General features: G+C 40.5%; 1 protein-coding gene across 2 annotated transcripts in view; it reads right to left on the reverse strand.

Moving 5' to 3' along the window:
• Window positions 1-22,245, reverse strand: part of LOC101344394 (S-adenosyl-L-methionine-dependent tRNA 4-demethylwyosine synthase) — a 274,405-nt gene that overhangs the window by 195,389 nt on the left and 56,771 nt on the right. For both annotated transcript variants that reach the window (XM_023735307.1, XM_004380851.2), the window contains exon 10: window positions 11,519-11,637. In XM_023735307.1, the coding sequence (XP_023591075.1) occupies window positions 11,519-11,637 (119 nt within the window). The remainder of the gene's footprint in view (window positions 1-11,518; window positions 11,638-22,245) is intronic.

A 22,245-nucleotide genomic window follows, 5' to 3' on the forward strand; every position in this document is an offset into this window, starting at 1 on the left:
CCAAAGGATGTGCTCTGCTTCTGGCACTGCTTTCTTGGTGGTATGAGGTCCCCATGTGTCTCTGCTCACTCTTCTCTTTTATATCTCAAAAGGCTTAAGACACTATCCAATCTTGTAGACCTCATTCATATAACCTCATCATAGTGACAGAGTTTACAACACATAAGGAAATCACATACAACCTCATCATAGTGATAGAGTTTACAACACATAAGGAAATCACATCAGATTACAAAATGGTACACAATCATACAATACTGGGAATCATGACCTACACATTTTTGGGGGGACATAATACAATCCATGACAGAATTCAACAACATATCAAAAAAATAATTCACTACGACCAACTGGTATTCATACCAGGTATGCAGGGATGGTTCAACATTAGAAAAGCAATCAATGTAATTCATCACATAAATAAAACAAAAGAGAAGAACCACACGATCTCATCAACTAACGCAGAAAAGGCATTTGACACAGTCCAACACCCATTCATAATAAATACTCTCGGAAAAATAGGAATAGAAGGGAAATTCCTCAACATAATGATGGGCATTTACACAAAGCCAACAGCCAACATCATCCTAAATGGAGAGAGTCTGAAAGTATTCCCCTTGAGAACGGGAACCAGTCAAGGATGCCCTTTATCACCACTCTTATTCAATATTGTGCTGGAAGTCCCAGCCAGAGCAATTAGGCTAGAAAAAGAAATAAAGGGCATCCCAATTAGTAAGGAAGAAGTCAAAGTATCTCCATTTGCAGATGATATGATCTTATGCACAGAAAACTCCAAAGAATCCATAAGAAAACTACTGGAACTAATAGAAGACTTCAGCAAAGTATCAGGATACAAGATAAATATACAAAAATCTGTTGGATTTCTCTACACCAAAAAAGACAACTTCGAAGAGGAAATCATCAAATCAATACCATTTACAATAGCCCCCAAAGGATAAAATATTTAGGAATAAATCTAACCAGAGACGTAAAAGACCTATATAAAGAAAACCGTAAGACACTACTACAAGAAACCAAAAGAGACCTGCATAAGTGGAAAAACATACCTTGCTCATGGATAGGAAGACTCAACATCGTGAAAATGTCAATTCTGCCCAAACCCATCTACAGATACAATGCAATCCTGATCCAAATCCAACAACATTTTTTAATGAGATGGAGAAACAAATCACCAACTTCATATGGAAAGGGAAGAGGCCCCAAATAAATAAAGCATTACTCAAGAAGAAGAACAAAGTGGGAGGCCTCACACTACCTGATTTTAGAACCTACTATACCACCACAGTAGTCAAAACAGCCTGGTACTGTTACAACAGATACACAGACCAATGGAACACAATTAAGAATCTGACATAAATTCAACCACCTATGAGCAGCTGATATCTGACAAAGTCCCAAGTCCGTTAACTGGGGAAAAGACAGTCTCTTTAACAAATGATGCCGGCAGAACTGGATATTCATCTGCAAAAAAATGAAACAAGACCCATACCTCACACCATGCACAAAAACTAACTCAAAATGGATCAAACACCTAAATATAAAATCTAAAACGATAAAGATCATAGAAGAAAAAACAGGGACAATGCTAGAAGCCCTAATACACGGCATAAGCAGAATACAAACCATAAGTAACAATGCACAAACACCAGAAAAGAAACTAGATAACTGGGAGCTCCTAAAAATCAAACACTTATGCTCATCAAAAGACTTCACCAAAAGAGTAAAAAGACAACTTAAAGACTGGGAAAAAAATTTAGGCTACGGCATATCCGATATCAGGGTCTAATCTCTAAAATCTACAAGATATTGTAAAACCAAAACAACAAAAAGACAAATAACCCAATTAAAGAATGCGCAAAGGATATGAATAGGCACCTTTCCAAAGAAGACATTCAGGCAGCTAACAGATACATGAGGAAATGCTCACAATCATTATCCATTAGAGAAATGCAAATCAAAACTGCGATGAGATACATCTCACCCCAACAAGGTTAGCATTAATCCAAAAAACATACAATAATAAATGTAGAAGAGGCTGTGGAGAGACTGGAACACTTACACACTGCTGGTGGGAATGTAAAATGGTGCAACCACTTTGGAAATCGATTTGGCACTTCCTTAAAAAGCTAGAAATAGAAGTACCATATGATCCAGCAACTCCATTCCTTGGAATATAACCTAGAGAAATAAGAGCTGTCACACGAATAGATATATACACACCCATGTTCATGGCAGCATTGTTCGCAATAGCAAAAAGATGGAAGCTAGGTGCCCATCAATGGACAAATGGATAAACAAAGTATGGTATATTCACACAGTGGAATACTATGCAACAATAAAGAACAATGATGAATCTGAGAAACATCTCACAACATAGATGAATCTTGAAGGCATTACGCTGAGTGAAATCAGTCAGATGCAAAAGGACAAATACTGTATGACACCACTATCATAAAAACTCAAGAAAAAGTTTAAACACAGAAGAAAACATTCTTTGATGGTTATCAGAGTGAGGAGGGAGAAAGAGGGGAATTCACTAACTAGATAATAGACAAGAATTATCTCAGGCGAAGGGAAGGGCAAAACACAATACCGCGGAAGTCAGCACAACTGGACTAAACCAAAAGCTAAGAAGTTTCCTGAACACAACAAACACTTCGAGGGACAGAGTAGCAGGGGCAGAGGTCTGGGGACCACGGTTTTGGGGGACATCTAGGTCAACTGGCATAAGAAAATGTTCTGCATCCCACTTTGGTGAGTGGCGTCTGGGGTCTTAAAAGCTAGCAAGCAGCCATCTAAGATGCATCAATTGGTCCCAACCCACCTGGAGCAAAGGAGAATGAAGAACACCAAAGACACAAGGAAAATATTAGCCCAGGAGACAAAAAAGGGCTGCATAAACCAGAGATTCCATCAGCCTGAGACCAGAAGAACTAGATGATGCCCGGCAACCACCAATGATGGCCCTGACCAGGAACACAGCATAGTCCCTGACGGAGGAGGAGAAAAGTGGGGTGCAGAACTGACATGCTAGAAAAAAGACTAGACTTAATGGTCTGACTGAGACTGGAAGAACCTCAGAAGACATGGCCCCTGGACTCTCTGTTAACCCGGAACTAATACCATTCCAGAAGTCAACTCTTAAGACAAAGATTAGACTGGACTATAAGACATAAAATGATACTCGTGAAGAGTGTGCTTCTTAGCTCAAGAAGACATATGAGACTAAATGGGCAGCTCCTATCTGGAGGCAAGATGAGAAGGCAGAAAGGGACTGAAGCTAGTTGAATGGACACGGAAAATCTGGGGTGGAAAGGGGGAGTGTGCTGTCACGTTACAGCAACTAGGGTCACATCACAATGTGTGTACAAATTTTTGTATGAGAAACTAACTTGAGCTGTAAACTTTCACCTAAAGCACAATACAGGAAATAAAAAGAATCTTAAGGGATTAGGTGTCATACTTAACGTAAAGTGTGAAACAATGGGAACTAGGATAAAAAGCACATGATTATTTCTCCCCTTCTCTGTGGACCATCAGACAGAGAGTTTCTCAACCTCAGCACTACTGACATTTTGGATTGAATAATTCTTTGCTGAGGAGGGCTGTCCTGTGCAACATAGGATGTTCAGCAGTATCCCTGGCCTAGATGCCAGAACAATCACACTCCCACACCCCCAGCTGTAACAATCAAAAGTGTCTCCAGACATTGCTAAATGTTCTCTTGGGGGAAAAAGATCACATGATTTTGCCCCCCAGTTGAGAACCACTGATTTAATAGGATGCCCAAAAGCATACTCTTCAATTTTTTCATCATACCTGATAACTAGAAAAAGGAATACACAAAAAAGAACTTAACATGGGATAATGGGATTGTGGTTATACTCTTTTTAAATAGATGTTATTTTTTACAGTTTACATGATCTGTAGATTGAAGTATGCACAGATAAAATAATATGATGCCTGTGATTTGCTTCAAAATAGTGAGGACTAGGGTAGTCAAGGAGCCCTGGTGGTGCAAATGGTTACCTGCTAACTGAAAGGTCAGCAGTTCGAACCCACCCAGCAGCTCTGCAAGAGAAAAACATGGCAATCTGTTTCCATAAAAATTACTGCCAAGAAAATCCTATGGCGCAGTTCTACTCTGTCACATGGGGTCGCTATGAGTGGGAACTGACTCAACAGCACCCAATGACAACAGGGTAGGCAAATGGAACACAACTGGCTATATGCTGGTAAATGGACACGAAGGTTCATTACACTCTTTTCTCCATTTATGTAAAAAAAAAAAACTCCATAATAAGACTAAAAAAAAAAAAAAAGAAAGAAACCAAGCAAAGATCTAAGTATAGGAAGGAAAGACCGCTTTCCAGTTTCAGAAGTCCCTCTTAATCTATCTAGAAACTTCATGGGCTTAAGAACCAGGCTGGTGATTCAGGAGTCAGGGCTAAACATGAGCAGAAAGGTAGAGCTGGACTGTGCCTGTGGTATGAAACAATAAGACACCAAAGACAGAATCCAGGAATAAATATGGACTTGGGGACAGGAGGAAAAGATCAGATAGGACCAAAGAGTGTTGCTGGACAGAGAAAACAAAAATTGCACAATGAGAGCAGGAAGAAGGAGCGAGTGTCAAGGAGGGTAGGTCAGCCAGGAGCCCCAATACACAGAGGAGGTCCCTGGTGCACAAGGAGTGACTGGCATCAGCAGACAGTCAAGGACAAGACCAGGAACAGAGAAGAACATGTGGAAGAGCCTGTACTGTTGTAGAGGTAGCAATAAAAATCCATACAGAAAGGGCGGCCTACTCAGTCCATATACAGTGTTGGGGCAACAGGTTACCCATATAGGAAAATAAAACTGCATCCCTACTTCACATCATACACAGTCTAGATGATTTAAATGACCTGCTGAGGAAATAAAATGGTTTCACTTATTAGCATTAAATATTAAAAAACATCTTTATGACGACAGTGTGAAGAAGGTTATCTTAAATAAAATACAAAAAAAAGCACAAAACAAAATAGAAAAGATAAACATTTTCAATGATGCCAAAATTTAAAAATTCTGTATGAAAAAAGATGAAGTTTAGAAGCAAATGACAGGAGTGAAATCAGCAAAAATAGTGGAGTAGATCACTTCTAAGGAGCTGTGGTGGCCCAATGGTCAAGCACTCAGCTGCTAAACGAAAGGTTGGTGGTTCAAACCCAGAAGCTCTGCAGGAGAAAGACCTGGCAATCTGTTTCCGTAAAGATTACAGCTCAGAAAACCCTATGGAACAGTTCTACACTATAAGACATGGGGCCTCTATGAGTCAGAATTGACTCAATGGCACACAACAACAACAGGTCACTCCAAGGTCCCATCCCTTAACAGAAACACCAAAAAAATGCGTAAAAACTGTGACAATCAACTTTGTCAGAATCTTAAAAACAGTTAGAGGTTTACAGCAACCACAGTAATGCTGAGTCAAGAAAAACGCAGCTTAAAACAGCAGGAGAGTTTGCAGCATTTTTACTTGTGCTTGCCTCATCCTTCTATCGCCCTTCAGCAACGATCTTGAACACTGCCGCCCACCTTCCCAGTGTGAAAATATGGTCCTTGATTCCAAAAAGATCTTGTTCTTAAAGAATTGTGTTTGCCCAGAGACTTCGTCAGCCTGAGACCAGAAGAACTACATGGTGCCCAGCTACCACCAATGGCCACCCTGACAGGGATCACAACAGAGTCCCTGACAGAGCAGCAGAAAAGTGGGGTGCAGAACTCAAATTCTAGTAAAAAGACCAAACTTAATGGTTTGATTAAAACTGGAGGGACCCTGGAAGACAGGGCCCTCGGACTCTCTGTTAGCCCAAAACTAAAACCATTCCCGAGGCCAACTCTTCAGACAAAGATTAGACTGGACTATGGGACATAAAATGATTCTGGTGAAAAGTGTGCTTCTTAGGTCAAGTAGATTCATGAGACTAAATGGGCAGATCCTGTCCGGAGGTGAGATGAGAAGCCAGAGAGGGTCAGGAGCTGGTTGAATGGACACAGGAAATCTGGGGTAGAAAGGAGGAGTATGCTGTCACAGTATAGGGAGAGCATCTAGGGTCACATAACAATGTACATATAAATTTTTTTATGAGACTAGCTTGAATTGTAAACTTTCACTTAAAGCACAACATTAAAGAAAAAGAAAGAACTGTGTTTGCCTGGTTTGGCCTGTCTGGAGCTTGCCTGAAGGAATAATACAACGCACTTGCATTTGTTTTGTCTAACTGGGAACTCTCTCAAGGTGCCAGAGTTGCTACGCAAAAGGCACTTCTCAAAAACATTGAAGGTAAATGAACAACCTGCCCGGGGAGAAAGTTTACAGTTGAGGCCAACAAGCCTAGGGGAAAAGCTAGGGAGAGAGATTCTATGCAGAATTGTTGTCAGGTGCTATGGAGTTAATTTAGACTCGTGCAACCCCATGTGACAGAGTAGAACTGCCCTATAGGGTTTTCTAGGCTGTAATCTTTACAGGAGCAGATCACCAGGTTTTCTCCCATGGAGCCACTGGGTGGGTTCAAACTGCTAACCTTTCAGTTAGCAGCCGAGTGTGTAACCACTCCCTCACCAGGGCTCCTTCACAGAGAATTAGAGCCCGGGAAGGGGCCATCATACATACTAGGGAATTTAGGAAGCCACACACACCAGGACAGGACACATGCTCAGCAAAGACCTGAGAAGACCTTAAGTTTCACCTGTGGCTGATCTTAGGCTCAGTGCTTGCAGGAACTAAAGGCTAAGGAGTTTTAAATGGCCTGGCTAAGCACTGAAGGAGTATTCCAACAGTCAATCTGCAAAAGACTGGGAGAGTTTTCTTTTTCTTCCTTTCTTTATTTTTTTCTTGTTGTTGTTGCTTTTTTCTTTTTACCTTTTTTTCCCTCCAAGTATTCAAAGAAATCTCTGTAAAAACACTAACTGACCACTAGCTAAAGGAACAGAGACTTTAGACTCAATACAAAACAAAGCATACAGTCTTTACAAAAAGATTAGAAAAGTCCCTAAACAAACAACTATAAACCAGAGCAAGCAGGAAAAAACAAAACCTGACAAGGCAGAAAAAATCTGAATACCAGAGTTACCCTCATTATATACAAAATGTCCAGTTTTCAACAAAAAGATTACAAAGCATGCAAGGAAACAAGAAATACGGCCCATCATAGGAGAAATTAACAGAAACTTTCTAAGGAAGCACAGACACTGGACTTACTAGAAAAAAAGACTTTAAATCAAGTGTTTAAATATATTCAAAAAGCTAAAGGAAACCATGGACAAAGAGCCAAGAGAAACCAGGAGAACAATGTCTCAACAATTAAAGAATACATCAATAAAGAAATAGAAATTCTGGAGCTGAAAAGTAGAGTAACTGAAATAAAAACTCATTAGTGTTTTAACAGGAGATATGAACCAGAAGAAGAAACAATCAGTGAATTTGAAGATAAATGTCATGGATTGAATTACATCCCCAAAAAAATGTGTATATCAACTTGGCTAGGTCAGGATATCCAGTATTGTATGATTGTCTACCATTTTATCATCTGATGTGATTTCCCTGTGTGTTGTAAATGCTATCACTACGATGTAATAAGATGGAATAGCAGCAGTTATACTGATGAGGTCTACAAGATTAGATAGTGTCTTAAGCCAATCTCTTTTGAGATATAAAAGAGAGAAGCGAGCAGAGAGACATAGGAACCTCATACCACCAAGAAAGTAGTGCCAGGAGCAGAGCTCATCCTTTGGACCTGAGGTTCCTGTGCAGAGAAGCTCCCAGACCGAGGGAAGACTAATGCATGACAAGGACCTTCCTCCAGACTGACAGAAAGAGAAAGCCTTCCCCTGGAGGTGATCCCCTGAATTTGGACTTGTAGCCTACTAGACTGTGAGACAGTAAACTTCTCTTCGTGAAAGCCATCCACTTGTGGTATTTCTGTTATAACAGCACTAGATAACTAATAATCAACTGCAATTATGCTCTCTGAGGAGGAGAAAAAAGAATGAAGAAAAATGAACAGCTCCCATAAGACCTGTGGGACACCATCATGTGTATTAGCATATGCATAATGGGTGTCAGAGAAGGACACGAGAAAAGAGGGTAAAATAATATTTGAAGAAATAATTATCAAAACTATTTGCGAAAAGACATAATCTACACATTCAAGGACTTCAACAAACTCCATGTAGGATAAACTCAAGCGTCCCACAACGAATTAAATTATAATCAAACTGTTGAAAGTAAAAAAAAAAAAAGAATCTTGAAAGCAGCAGAGAGAAGCATTTGTCACATACAAGGTTTCTTCAATGTAAGATTCACAGCCGAAACCCCAGCAGAAACTATGGAGTCCAGAGGCAGCAGAATGAGATACTTAAAGTGCTGAAAGAAAAAACTGTCAAGCAAGAAATCTATATAAGGTAAAACTCCTTCAAAATGAAAGAGAAATTAAGACATTCCCAGATAAACAAAAGCTGAGAGACATGGTCAGTAGTAGTCCTGCCCTATAAGGAATGCTAAAGGAAGTTCTTCAGGCTGAAATGAAAAGACACTGGACAGTAACTTGAAGTGGTACAAAGAAATAAAGAACACCGGTAAAGGTAACTACATAGGTAAATACAAAGCAAGTATTACTGTGTTTTTAGTTTATAACTCCTTTTTGTTTTTTACATACAACAGCAGCAAAAAAGAATTATCAATTTCTATTAAGAGGTATTATATAAAGATGCAATTAGTGACAAAACAACACAGAGGGAAGGGACAAAGCTGTACAGGTGCAGAGTTTAATACATAATCAACCAGTAAACGAATAATAATGAATTTTAGAGAAAGGGAGAACAAATTTCCAACCTGAGCCATTGGATGGCTAATGAAGCCATTAACCAAAGTAGGGATTGAACAGGAAGAACAGGTCAACAGAGAACATAATAAATTCCATCATGGACAAGTTGGGCTTGAAGTTTCTGTGGATCAACTGAGAGAACATATCCAATTGGAAAAAGAGAATAAAAGCTCAGAACGGAGAATAGAGTTAGAGATAAAGAATATAAAGGTGTCGAACTACAGGTATACAGTGAAGCTGTGGAGATGGTTTACTACACTTACCATTACAACGCACAGTGATTTTTAAAAAGCCGAGGACAGAATCGGAGAGACCGTATCATGCAAAAAATGAGCTGAAAAAGAACTAACAAGGAAACTGAGAAGCTGTCAAAGGGTCACAGAGGGAGAAAACTAGAAGACATTGGTGTAACCGAACCCAATAGGAACTTTTAGTTAAATTTGGTTACAAAGTTCAACTAAAATGAGAATTAAGTCACTTCTATTGGATTTGATAATAAGGAGGCCAATAGGGATCATAACAAAATGAGTTACAATGTCGACATGATGGTAGTCAGCCTGTAAAGAACTGAGGCATTAACGTGTAAGCAGATGGCAGTGAATGGGAGAAATAGGTTAGTAGCAAGAAGTCAAAAAAAGATTTCTGCAATTCAGGCATTTTCTTTCACTTACAAATTCTCAATTCATTTAAAAGATTTGATTCCACATATGATGGACCATAGCCATCTGAAAGACACTACCAAGTGCTTGTATTTACAGCGATATAACCTCCTACAATAAAATACCCAACTGATACTTTAGCATAAAAGTAGTGTTAGAAAAAGAGATGAAGAAAACAATAACATAGAAAATGCAAAACACAAAGCACTAAATATAATAAAAATACTTATCAATAATTTATCAATGTATCAATATTTATCAATATAAATAAATAATCACTCACCAGCTGAAAGACAAACTATTCAAATGGACTTTTGAATCCAACAACTCCACACACAGGTGTTTATGCAAGAAAATATTTGTCTACAAAAGCCTTATAGACCAATGTTCACAGCAGCTTTAGCCAAAACATGGAAACAATCCAAATGTTCATCAAGAGGTGAATGGATAAGCAAACTGTGGTACAGCCATACAATGGGATACCACTCAGCAATAAGAAGAGACAAACTACTGATATACACACACAACAACATGGATGAATCTCAAAAATTTTGCTCAGCAAAAGCCAAATACAAAAGGGCATAGTATATGATTCCATTTGTATGTAAGTCTATAAAAGGCAAAAATAATATGTATTGTCATAAGGCAATTCAGTGTTTGCCTGGGGCTGGGGTGGGGTGAGGGAAATTGACTGGGTAGGGGCACAAGGGAGCCTCACAGGGTGATGAAAATGTTTCCAACGTTGTGGTGGTAGTTACACATATGTACACACTTACCAAAACTCAGTGAATTGTACATTTTAAACAGGTACATTTCACTGTATGTAAATCAAACTTCAATAAAGTTGATTTAAAAAATCAATCCATACAAACACTTGTTTATGAGCAATGCATCTAGAATATAAGGACACAATTCATCGGTAACACAGAACAGATTTTATTGCTCTTTTATTACCCAACAATTTTTTAAAAAATGTTCTTTTCACATATATGATTTGCAAAAATCGACCAATAAATTTCAAATAATGTATGTGTGTATATAATTTATATTACAGAGACTGTATTCTGTAACATATAATTTTGTTGAAAATTAATAACAAAAATATAACTCCCCAAATCTAATTTATGTGTAATTTTCAAAATACTTCTTTGATCCATGAGTTTACAAAGTAGTCATAATGGAAACCAGAAAATACTTACAATTGAATAATTAACATATTACTAATCAAAATCTATAGGATACAGCTAAATAAGTATTTAGAGAGAAATGTATAACCTTAAAGACTCACAGAAGACTGAATATTAATGAGCTTACTGCCCAATTTAAATTAGAAAAAGAACAGGAATACAGTAATAGAAAAAAAATAATAAAGAATAGAAATTAGTGAAATAGAAAACAAAGATATAATGGAGAGAATCCACAAAGCTAAACTCTAGTTCTTCAAAAAGACTTAAAACGTTGACAACCAAAAAACCAAACCCATTGCCAGCAAGTCGATTCCAACTTATAGTGACCCTATAGGACAGAGTAGAACCATCTCATAAGGTTTCCAAGCAGCAACTGGTGGATTCAAACTGCCGACCTTTTGGTTAGCAGCCATAGCTCTTAACCACTGTGCCACCGGGGCTCCAAAAACCCCCTGATAAATCTGCTCAAGAAAAAACAACCAAATGCATAAATACATAATATTGAGAATGGAAAAGGGGATTAATTACAGAAACAACAGAGCTTTAGGTAACTTTGAGTGCAGAAAAACCCACTGCCGTTGAGTCGATTCCGACTCATAGTGACCCTATAGGACAGATCAGAACTGCCCCATAGGGTTTCCAAGGAGCAGCTGGTGGATCGAACTGCCAACCTTTTTTTGGTTAGCAGCGGTAGCTCTTAACCAATGCATGACCAGGGATCCAATCAGGGTACAAATGTTTGATTATTACAGATTTGCCACCACAGCCATTTGTTTTTACTCACCGCCAGCAGAAGACACATTTATTTGCACATGCCAGGCTAGGGGTGGTTTCCATGCAGCGATGGCTTTCGATGCCATAAAATGTATGTTTATAGCAACCTCCTCTCCCTCGGAGCATTGACTGTGACAAGTGAAAAACAAATGATAATATGAACAAAATCCTCAAAGCACAGAAAGAAGACACCAAGGCATCATCTTTCAAAAGAAATCATGTGTTTCATAACCATAAATACTCCTCCTGGTATCTGCATGATTCAGAAAATTAACATTATAGCATTATAATGTTTTGAGAGTGCTTTTGATTTTCTAAGACCCAATGCAATGAACATATGAATCATTAATTCTAAAAGCTCTATAGGGAAGATTATTGATGCTTTGATTTTCTAATCCATACAACTGCCTCAAATAATATTAGTCTAATAATATACGCAGGTGGTCTCCAACTTATGACGTATTCAAGTTACAACAAACCACATCTACAACCATCCGTTTTTACGACCACCTGTTTTTTTTTTGTACGTCTTGTTAGTAATATGCACCACACACAATGTTGTAGTGTGTAATTTGCTGATGTCATCATATCTGTAAATTTATATATAATGTTTCCAACCCCCAAAGAAAAATAAAAATCGGATTTATAAACATACTGACAATAAAAGGCAATAATAATGAAAAACAAAGTATTCAACTTATATCAGAATCGACTTAATGACAGAGTGGTGGGAACGAACTCTAAGTCAGGGACTACCTGTAATGCCAAGGGATGGATAAGACAGGCTTATAGAAAATTGTGGCAGAGCTTTGAAGGAGCATCTCTGCTTTGAATAAGAGAGAGTGGGTATGAAATAATATCATGCAGCATATTCTATGTCAACTGAATGAGTAGAATTCAAACATATCGAAATTGTTGGGGAGACAAGAAGGGTGTATATAAAAGACAAAATAATACACCTTCTCACATATCAACTCATTATCTGACATTTCACATGTGCGACAATAGTAAAAAATCTATTTTGTACATTAATGACCTACATTTAGCAGTAATAAACAATGAGGTGCTGGCTTTGATGGTTAAGGTTATGTGTCAACTTGGCTGGGCTATGATTCTCAGTGGTTTGGCAGTTATATAATGATGTAATTTGGCAGTTATGTAATAATGTGATTTGGCAGTTATATAATGATGCAGTAATTCTCCATTTTGTGATCTGATGTGGTCATCATCCATTTTCAAGTAAAACCAATTTCACATAACGACGTGGACTTTGGAACCTAACCATGTTGATAAGTGAGAAGGTGTAAAGATAATTTTCCCTCTAGAGCAAAGATCAGGCAGACTGACAGTCAATTATAAAAGATGCAGGTTTCTTATGCTTGGGGTTACTCGCCTGTAACTCATGTGCAGATGTTACCTGGCCTTCCCAATGCTGCTTTATGGGAACCGGGGCTCAAGAACTAGAGCAAATGCTAACATTCTCATTACTGTTGTTTTGGTAATAAACTGTCCTTTGTCTCTGACCAAGAGTATCATGTCTTCCATCAGTACCCATGACACTGTGGCAGGCTAACTTGTTAGCATGCACATACAGTAAAATCTCAGATTCCTCAGTGTGATGCAGTAAGTTCCTTTATATGGCCTTTGCCCAAGTTCCTCGGAAAAACAGCTTGAGAGATTTTTCCATTCAGTCCTGAGGCATTACCTTTGAGCTGGTTTCTACCACACAGGGTTTGTTACTTTTGTCCAGGTTCACTGATTCATTGACATTTCCTGGGAAAGCTATAAACAACTATATTTTTTTCTGACCCTGGGCTGCACCCTGCCCTGCGACTGGTATGCACCTTGCAGGGATTTGTCAACACACCTATGCAAATTAAATGAAGGTGACCTCTACAAATGAGGTGATTATAGCATACTATGACTTATTCATTGGAAACATCTTTTTTCAACAACTTAAAATGGTGACTATACACATGGACCTTGCCAGATGGAATACACAGGAATCAAATCGACTACATCTGTGGAAAGAGACAACAGAGAAGCTCAATATCATCAGTCAGAACAAGGCCAGGGGCCAACTGCAGAACAGACCATCAATTGCTCATATGCAAGTTCAAGTTGAAGCTGAAGAAAATTAAAAGAAGTTGATGAGAGCCAAAGTACAACCTTGACTATATCCCACCTGAATTTAGAGACCATCTCAAAAATAGATTTGAAACATTGAACACTAATGACTGAAGACTACACAAGCTGTGGAATGACATCAAGGACATCATACACGAAGAAAGCAAAAGGACATTAAAAAGACAGGAAAGAAAGAAATGACCAAAATGGATGCCAGAAGAGACTCTGAAACTTGCTCTTGAAAGTAGAGTAAAAAAAGCAAAAGGAAGAAATAGTGAACTAAAATACCTAAACAGAAGATTTCAAAGGGTGGCTGAAGAAGACAAAGTAAGATATTATAAGGAAACATGCAAAAAGACCCAGAGTTAGAAAATCAAAAGGGAAGAACACACTCAGCATTTCTCAAGATGAAAGAACTGAACACAGACTCAAGTTGCAATATGGAAGGATTCTATGAGCAAAAAATTGAACGACACACAAAGCATCAAAAGAAGATGGAAGGAATACACATAGCCACTGTAACAAAAAGAATTAGTCAACGTTCAACCATTTCAGGAGGTAGCATGTTCAGGAACCAATGGTATTGAGGAAGAAGTCCAGGCTGCTCTGAAGGTACTGGTAAAAAAACAAGGCTCCAGGAATTGACAAGACCAACTGATATGTTTCTCAAATGAATGCAACTCTGGAAGAGCTCACTCATCTATGGCAAGAAATTTGGAAAACAGCTACTGGCCAACTGACTGGAAGAGATCCATATCTGTGCCCATTCCAAAGAAAGGTGATCCAACAGAACAAAGAAATTATCTAACAGTATCATTAATATCACACACAAGTAAAATTATGCTGAAGATAATTCAAAAACAGTTATAGCAGTACATCAACAGGGAACTGCCAGAAATTCAAGCCTGATTCAGAAGAGGACGTGGAACAGGGGATATCACTGCTGATGTCAGATGGATCTTGGCCAAAAGCAGAGAATGCCAGAAAGATGTTTACCTGTGTTTTACTGACCATGCAAAGGCATTCAGAACACTCAATTGTGCTCATGCGGAACCTGTACAAAAGCAAAAGGCAGTGGTTTTAACAGAAAAAAGGGATACTGCATGGTTGAAAATCTGAAAAGCTGTGCCTCAAGGCTGTGTCCTTTCACAGCACATACTCAATCTGAATGCTGAACAAATAATCCAAAAAACTGTACTATATGAAGAAGAGCGCAGCATCAGGATTGGAGGAAGACTAAGAACCTGTGATATACAAATGACACAACCTTATTTGCTAAAAGTGAAGAGGACTTGAAGCATTTCCTGATGGAGATCAATGGCTACAGTCTACTATATGGATTATGCCTTAACATAAAGAAAACAAAAATTCTCACAACTTGATCAATACGCAATCAACATCATGATAAACAGAGAAAATATTGAAGTTGACAAGGATTTCATTTTACTCGGATCTGCAATCAATGCCCAAGGAAGCAGCAGTCAAGAAATCAAACGTATTGCACTGGGCAAATCTGCAGCAAAAGGCCTCTTTTAAGTATTAAAAAGCAAACATGTCACCTTCAGAACTAGGGTGGGCCTGACATATGCCATGATATTTTCAATTGCCTCATATGTATGGGAAAGCTAGACAATGAATAAGGAAAACTGAAGAAGAATTGATGTGTTTGAATTGATACATCTAGTGTTGGCAAAGAATACTGAAAATACCATGTATTGCCAGAAGAACAAACAAATCTATCTTGGAAGAAGTACAGCCAGAATGCTTCTCAGAAGCGAGAATGAGACTTTGTGTCTCACATACTTTGGACATGTTATCAGGAGGAACGAGTCCCTGGAGAAGGACATCGTGTTTGGTAAAGTAGAAGGTCAGCAAAAAAGAGGAAGACCCTCAATGAGATGCACTGACACAGTGGGTGCATCAGTGGGCTCAAACATAGCAATGATTGTGAGGATGGCACAGGACTGGGTAGTGCTTCGTTCTGTTGTGCATACGGTTGATAGGAGTTGGAACTGCCTCAACAGCACCTAACAACAAACAGCCAACTATGCAAATGAGGTGTCTGTGGTCTACCAAGAGAGGATTGGTCAGTTTGCAGCCCCCACTGGGAGAGGCAATGCCTTGAAATTGACAGGGAGTTGTGTATATATATGCAGCCTGCCCCACAGAGGTTTCTGGAGACAGAGGTGGTGAAAACAGGTGAAACTATACACTACAGACTAGTAAGTAAACACAATTAAGCCCGCTCGTACCTTGCTTATTGGGTAATCCATCCCTGGATGTCCTGTAGTGAAGGGATATTTTGCCTACATACTTCGTGATCTAGATCCTGAGTTGCAGCCTGTTGATCCTGATTCCATGTTGTACCATTTGTTAATAAACTATTTCACTGTAAGTACAGACCTTGAGTTTTGTGAGATATTGCAACAAACTGCTGAACCCAAACAGGGGAGTAAAGAGTGCGAAGGGGAGAGCAAGTGACCAGTGTCAGAGACTGAGTGGTACAGCAGCTTGGAGAATGTGGACGTCTGGGATATATATGACCTCTCCCTAAAAGGAACTGGCTTTGTGCTGATTCTTATATTTGAAATTATCCGTACATTCGATTTGTGAGAGGGAGATCGGGAACTCAATCTAGAGGTCAATACACTAGAGCCTGTGGGCCAAATTCAGTTCACCATCTGTTTTGGTAAGAAAAGTTTAGTTGGAATTCAGCCACCCCCATTCCTTTACAGACTGTCTGTGGCTGCTTATGTGTTACCATGACAGAGATGAGTAGTTGTGACAGAGACCAGGTGGTGACTCCAATTGCAGCTGATGTTCCAGATGTGGTTTCCTTGCTTGAGCAAATTAATACAGTTCCTGGTAGCTGGTATGCCGCTACTGATATGGCTAATGCCTTTTTCTCTATACTTGTTTCGAAGGACCACCAGAAACAGTTTGCCTTCAGCTGGCAGGGCCAGTGATACACCTTCACTGTCCTACCTCAGAGGTATATCAGCTCTCCAGCCCTATGTCATAATTTATTTCACAGGGACCTCAATTGCCTATCCTTTCCACAAGATGCCACACTGGTCCATTACATTGATAACATTATGCTGGTTGGACCGAGTAAGGAAGAATGACTCTAGACTTATTGGTAAGACATTCGCGGGCGAGAGGGTGAGAAATGAACCTGACAAAAATTCAGGGACCTTCCACCTCAGTGAAATTTCTAGGGATCCAGTGGTGTGGGGCATGTGGAGATATTCCTTCTAAAGGGAAGGATAAGTTGTTGCATCTTGTCCCTCCTACAACTAAAAAGGAGGCACAATGCCTGGTGGGCTTCTATGAATTTTGGAGGCAACATATTCCTCATTTTGGTGTGTTATTCCAGCCTATTTATCAAGTGACTCAAAAAGTTTATACTTCTGAGTGGGGCCCAGAACAAGAGAAGGTTCTTCCAACAGGTTCAGGCTCCCGTGCAAGCAGCTCTGCCACTTGAGCCATATGATCCAGCTGATCCAATGGTGCCTGAAGTGTCCATGGCAGCTAGAGATGCTATTCGGAGTTTTTCGCAGGCCCGTATTGGTGAATCACAGCACAGGCCCTTAGGATTTTGGGGTAAAGCCCTGCCATCCTCTGCAGATAACTATTCTCCTTTTGAGAAACAGCTTTTGACTTGTTACTGGGCCTTAGGAGAAACTGAATGCTTAACTATGGGCCATGAAATCACCATGTGGCCTGAACTGCCCATCACGAACTGGGTGTTTGTTGTATGACTCACCAAGTCATAAAGTCAAACATGCACAGCAGCACTCTATCATTAAATGGAAGTGGTATACATGAGACTGGGCTCAAGTAGGACCTGAAGGCACAAATAAGTTCCATGAGGAAGTGGTCCAAATGCCCTTGGTCTCCACTCCTGTCACATTACCTTCCTTCTACCTGTCGGCACTTATGGCCTCATGGGGAGTTCCTTATGATCAGTAGACTGAGGAAGAGAAAACTCATGTCTGTTTTACAGAAAGTTCTGTTCAATAAGCAGGCACCACTCAAAGTAGACAGTGGTAGTGCTACAATCCTTTTTTGGGACCTCCCTGAAGGACAGTGGCAAAAAAAATCCTCCCAATGGGCAGAGCTTTGAGCAGTGGACCTGACTGTTCACTTTGCTTGGAAGGAGATACAGGCAGATGTGTGACTGTATACTGATTCATGAGCTGTGGCCAATGGTTTCTCTGGATGGTCAGGGACTTGGAAGGAACATGATTAGAAAATTGCTGACAAGGAGGTATGGGGAAGAGGCATGTGGCTAGACCTCTCTGAATGGGCCAAAGAACTGAAGATTTTTGTGTCTCATGCAAATGCTCACCAAAGGGCAACCTTGGCAGAGAAGAATTTTAACAATCAAGTGGAAAAGATCACACATGCTGTGGAAACCAGTCATCCTCTTTCCCCAGCCACTCCTGTCATTGCCCAGTGGGCTCAACAACAAAGTAGCCATGGTGGCAAGGATAGAAGTTATGCATGGGTTCAGCAACATGGACTTCTACTCACCAACATCAACTTGGCTACAGCCACTGCTGAGTGCCCAATCTGCCAGCAGCAGAGACCAATACTAAGTCCTTGATATGGAACCATTCCTTGAGGTGATCAGCCAGCAACCTGGTGGCAGGTTGATTACATTGGACAGCTTCCATCATGGAAAGGGCAGAATTTGTTCCTACTGGAATAGACACTTACTCTGGATACAGATTTGGCTTCCCTGCCTGCAATGCTTCTACCAAAACTACCATCCATGGACTCACAGAAGGCCTCATCCACAGTCAGTGTATCCCACACAGCTCTGCCTCGGATCAAGGGACTCACTTTACAGCAAACGAACTGCAGCAATGGGTCTGTGCTCACGGAATTCACTGATCTTATCATGTTCCCCCATCGTCCTGAAGGAGCTGGCTTGACAGAATGATGGAATGGCCTTTTAAAGACACAATGATGGTGCCAGCTAGGTGGCAATATTTGCAGGGTTGGGGAAATGTTCTCCAGGAGGCTGTATACGCTCTAAACCAGCATCCAATATATTGTCCTGTTTCTCCCATAGCCAGAATTCACAGGTCCAGGAATCAAGGGGGCGGAAATGGGAGTGGCACCACTCTTATAACCCCTAGTGACCCATTCACAACATTTTTGTTTCCTGTCCCTGCCATCTATGCTCTGTGGGTCTAGAGGTCTTAGTTTCAAAGACAAGAATGCTCCCACCAGGAGACACAACACTGATTCCACTGAACTGGAAGTTAAGAATGCAACCAGCCACTTTGGGCTCCTCATGCCTTTGGATCAACAGGCAAATAAAAGAGTTACCATTTTGGCTGGTGTGATTCATCCTGATCACCAAGGGGAAATAGGAATTATATTGCATAATGGAAGAGAAGAAGGTATGTCTGAAATATAGGAGATCCCTTAGGGCGTCTCTTAGTACTGGCATGCCCTGTGATTAAAATCAAGAAAAACTACAGCAACTCAATTCCAACATAACTACTAATGGCCCAGAGACCCTTCAGGAATGAAGGTTTGGATCACCCACCAGGCAAAGAATCACAACAAGCTGAGATGGTTGCTGAGGACAAAGGGAATACGGAATGGGCGGTGGAGGAAGGTAGTTATAAATACCAGTTGCGACCACATGACCAGTTGCAGAAACGAGGAGTGTGTAATTGTTATTATTTTTTCCTTGTTTTATTATATTCATATACATATACAGTAAAATTTTTTGTTTTCTTCCCTCCCTTATTCCATTACTTATAAAATATAGGATGTACACGGGGCTAGGGCATTTTCAGATACATGCATGCTAGTTGTACAATGTTAGTCGCCAAGTATGACTTTATAATTGTCTTTAGAGATTATGTATGGTTGAAGGAGATGTGTACAGCTGCCAAGTTGACAAGGGGTGGACTATAATGGTTAATGTTATGTGTTCAACTTGGCTAGGCCATGATTCTCAGTATTATGTAATTATTTTCCATTTTGTGATCTGATGTAAGGGGTGTTTCCTTGGGGGTGTGGTCCATATCCAATATATATGGATGTTCTGGCAAAGTTCTCTCTCTCTCAATCCTGCATCCAACTTGTCATCCTCTGATCTCCAGTTTTTGGGACGTGAGCCAGCAGCCTGCCACCTGACCTGAAGATTTTGTGATTCGTCACCTCCTGCAGCCCCATGAGCCAGCAGCCTGCAGTCTGACCTGCTTATTTTGGGTACCTCAGCCTCTGCAACCACATGAGTCAGGAGAAGTCTCCAGCCTGATGCCTGACCCACAGATTTGGGACTTGCCAGTCTCCACAACTGTGTGAGACATTTCCTTGAAATAAATCTCCCAATGTATATATTTATATATATAAGCTTCACTAGTTTTGCTCCTCTAGAGAGTATGGCCTAAGACAGTAACCAATATCATATGGTTCAGATACTTATTGCTGCAAAACAAACTACTCCAAAACTCTGTGGCTTAATGCCCCAATCTATTCTTTCACACACCATAGGTGGTGCAAACGGTTAATGCACTCGGCTGCTAACCAAAAGGTTGGAGGTTCCAGTCCACCCAGCAGCTCCTCAGAAGAAAGGCCTGGTGATCTATTTCCAAAAAATCAGCCATTGAAAACCCTATGGTGCACAGTTCTACTTTGACTCACCTAGGGTGGCCATAAGTCGGAACTGACTGGACAGCAATTAATGTGTGTGTGGTGTATTATTTCTCACAGTTCTATGAGTTAACTGGATGGATTTTCCACTCCATATGGCGTGGGCTGAGGTCAGTCATGTGGCTGTATTTGAACGAGTTTGGCTGGGGCAGGAACACCCAAGAAGACCTCACTTAGTGTCTGCCAACTGATGCTGCCGGGCACCTTGGCTGTCCTGCACTTAGCTTCTCTTCCTCCAGCAGTCTAGACTAGCCTTTACAGCACAGTAGTGGGATTCCCAGAAGAAACACTCCAAGAGGACCGGCCTCAAGATACAAGCACTATCGAAACTCAGCTTGCATCATGCTTGCTAGCATCAAATGGCCAAGCCTAGAGTCCTGTGGGAGAGAACTAGACAGGGGCGTGAATACCGGGAGCAATGCTTTAACGGGGGCCGCCACTTAACAGTCTGATACCTCATTTATGCTAATTATGGTCACCTCTAAGCCTAAAGGAAAATTTTCTTACATTATCATAATTTATTCATTTCCAAAGAGCCTTCAAACTCATTATAATAATTAATAGCTCCAGAGCAATTTTTAAGTTATTATAAGAAAGTTCACCCAAAACCACATCTAGTGATCAGTGCAGTTCTCTGAAAGCAGACAAGGCAAATATCTTGAATTTAGATATTTAATATATGTTCACTTTATAAATATTCACTGAACATCTACTATATTCTACACCAAATGACCCAGAGGAAAAAGATTATTCTAACTTCATTGTATAGGCAGTCCCTGGATTATAAATGAGTTCTGTTCCTAAGTCTAAATTTAAGTCGAATTTGTACATAAGTAGGAAGAGTTAGGTATGGTTCATATCTAACATCAGTTAACCAAATGTTTTCAGGTAACGCTTCCTTTAATGTGATCAACATCTCCTAGGAAAGCAGAAAAGATGGGTAATAAAAGTTCATCTCCTCCTCGACAAGACAAAGATCAAACAAGCACTCCTCCTACGGGCAAAGGTCATGGGCCAGCGGGGAGAGTAGGGTGAGCAGGCACGGGCTGTGAGCCTCTCCTGGCTTCTCCCAGTTCCGAAAAGTGCCCGCTCCAGCAGCATTCCCACACATCCGGCACCCACCAGTCCACGTCACATCCTATTTATTCACATGCTTCTCTATGGCTCTCCCGCCTCCAGCCCTGGGGCATGGACACTGCCTCAGCAGTTGGGACGCTCCTCCCAGCTGAGCACACCTCAGACCGTGTTCGCCGTCCCTTTGGGCACCAAACTGCCAAGTTCTCTTCTGAGCAAGCTGACGAGGTCTTTAAAAGGTGGTCCCTAACATGGTGCTTTCATGGCATCCCAGGCAGATCAGGCCAGCAGCTCCTTGGCCACAGTACCGCAATGGTTTGCTGAGTCCCAAGCCAGCAGGCACACAGCTTCCATGCAAGGATGCTCAGCGCCATACTGCACGTCTGCTTCACTCCACAGGTGGCAGGTTCGGGCTGGGTGGGGTCCAGCGAGGCACTCAGCTCAGAGCCTGGTGGGGCATTGCCCACTCACTGCCCACGCTGGGCAAACAGCGCAGACGAATGTCAGAAACATTATACTAAGCTAAAGAAGCCACTCACATAGAAGAACGTAAGGATGGAATAAAGAAATTCATAGAATCAAATGAGAATGAAAACACACCCTACCAGAACCTCTGGGACACAGCAAAAGCACTGCCCAGAGATCAGTTTATAGCAATAAATGCACATATCCAAAAAGAAGAAAGGGCCATAATCAAAATATTAACCCTACCACTGGAACAAGCAGAAAGAGAGCAGCATAAAAAGCCCTCAGGCACCAGAAGAAAGGAAATAATAAGAATTAGAGCAGAATTAAATGAAATAGAGAATAGAAAAACAATTGAAAGAGTTAACAAGACCAAAAGCTGGTTCTTTG

Source organism: Trichechus manatus, unplaced genomic scaffold (genome assembly GCF_000243295.1).
Source record: "Trichechus manatus latirostris isolate Lorelei unplaced genomic scaffold, TriManLat1.0 scaffold00077, whole genome shotgun sequence".
NCBI lineage: Eukaryota > Metazoa > Chordata > Mammalia > Sirenia > Trichechidae > Trichechus > Trichechus manatus.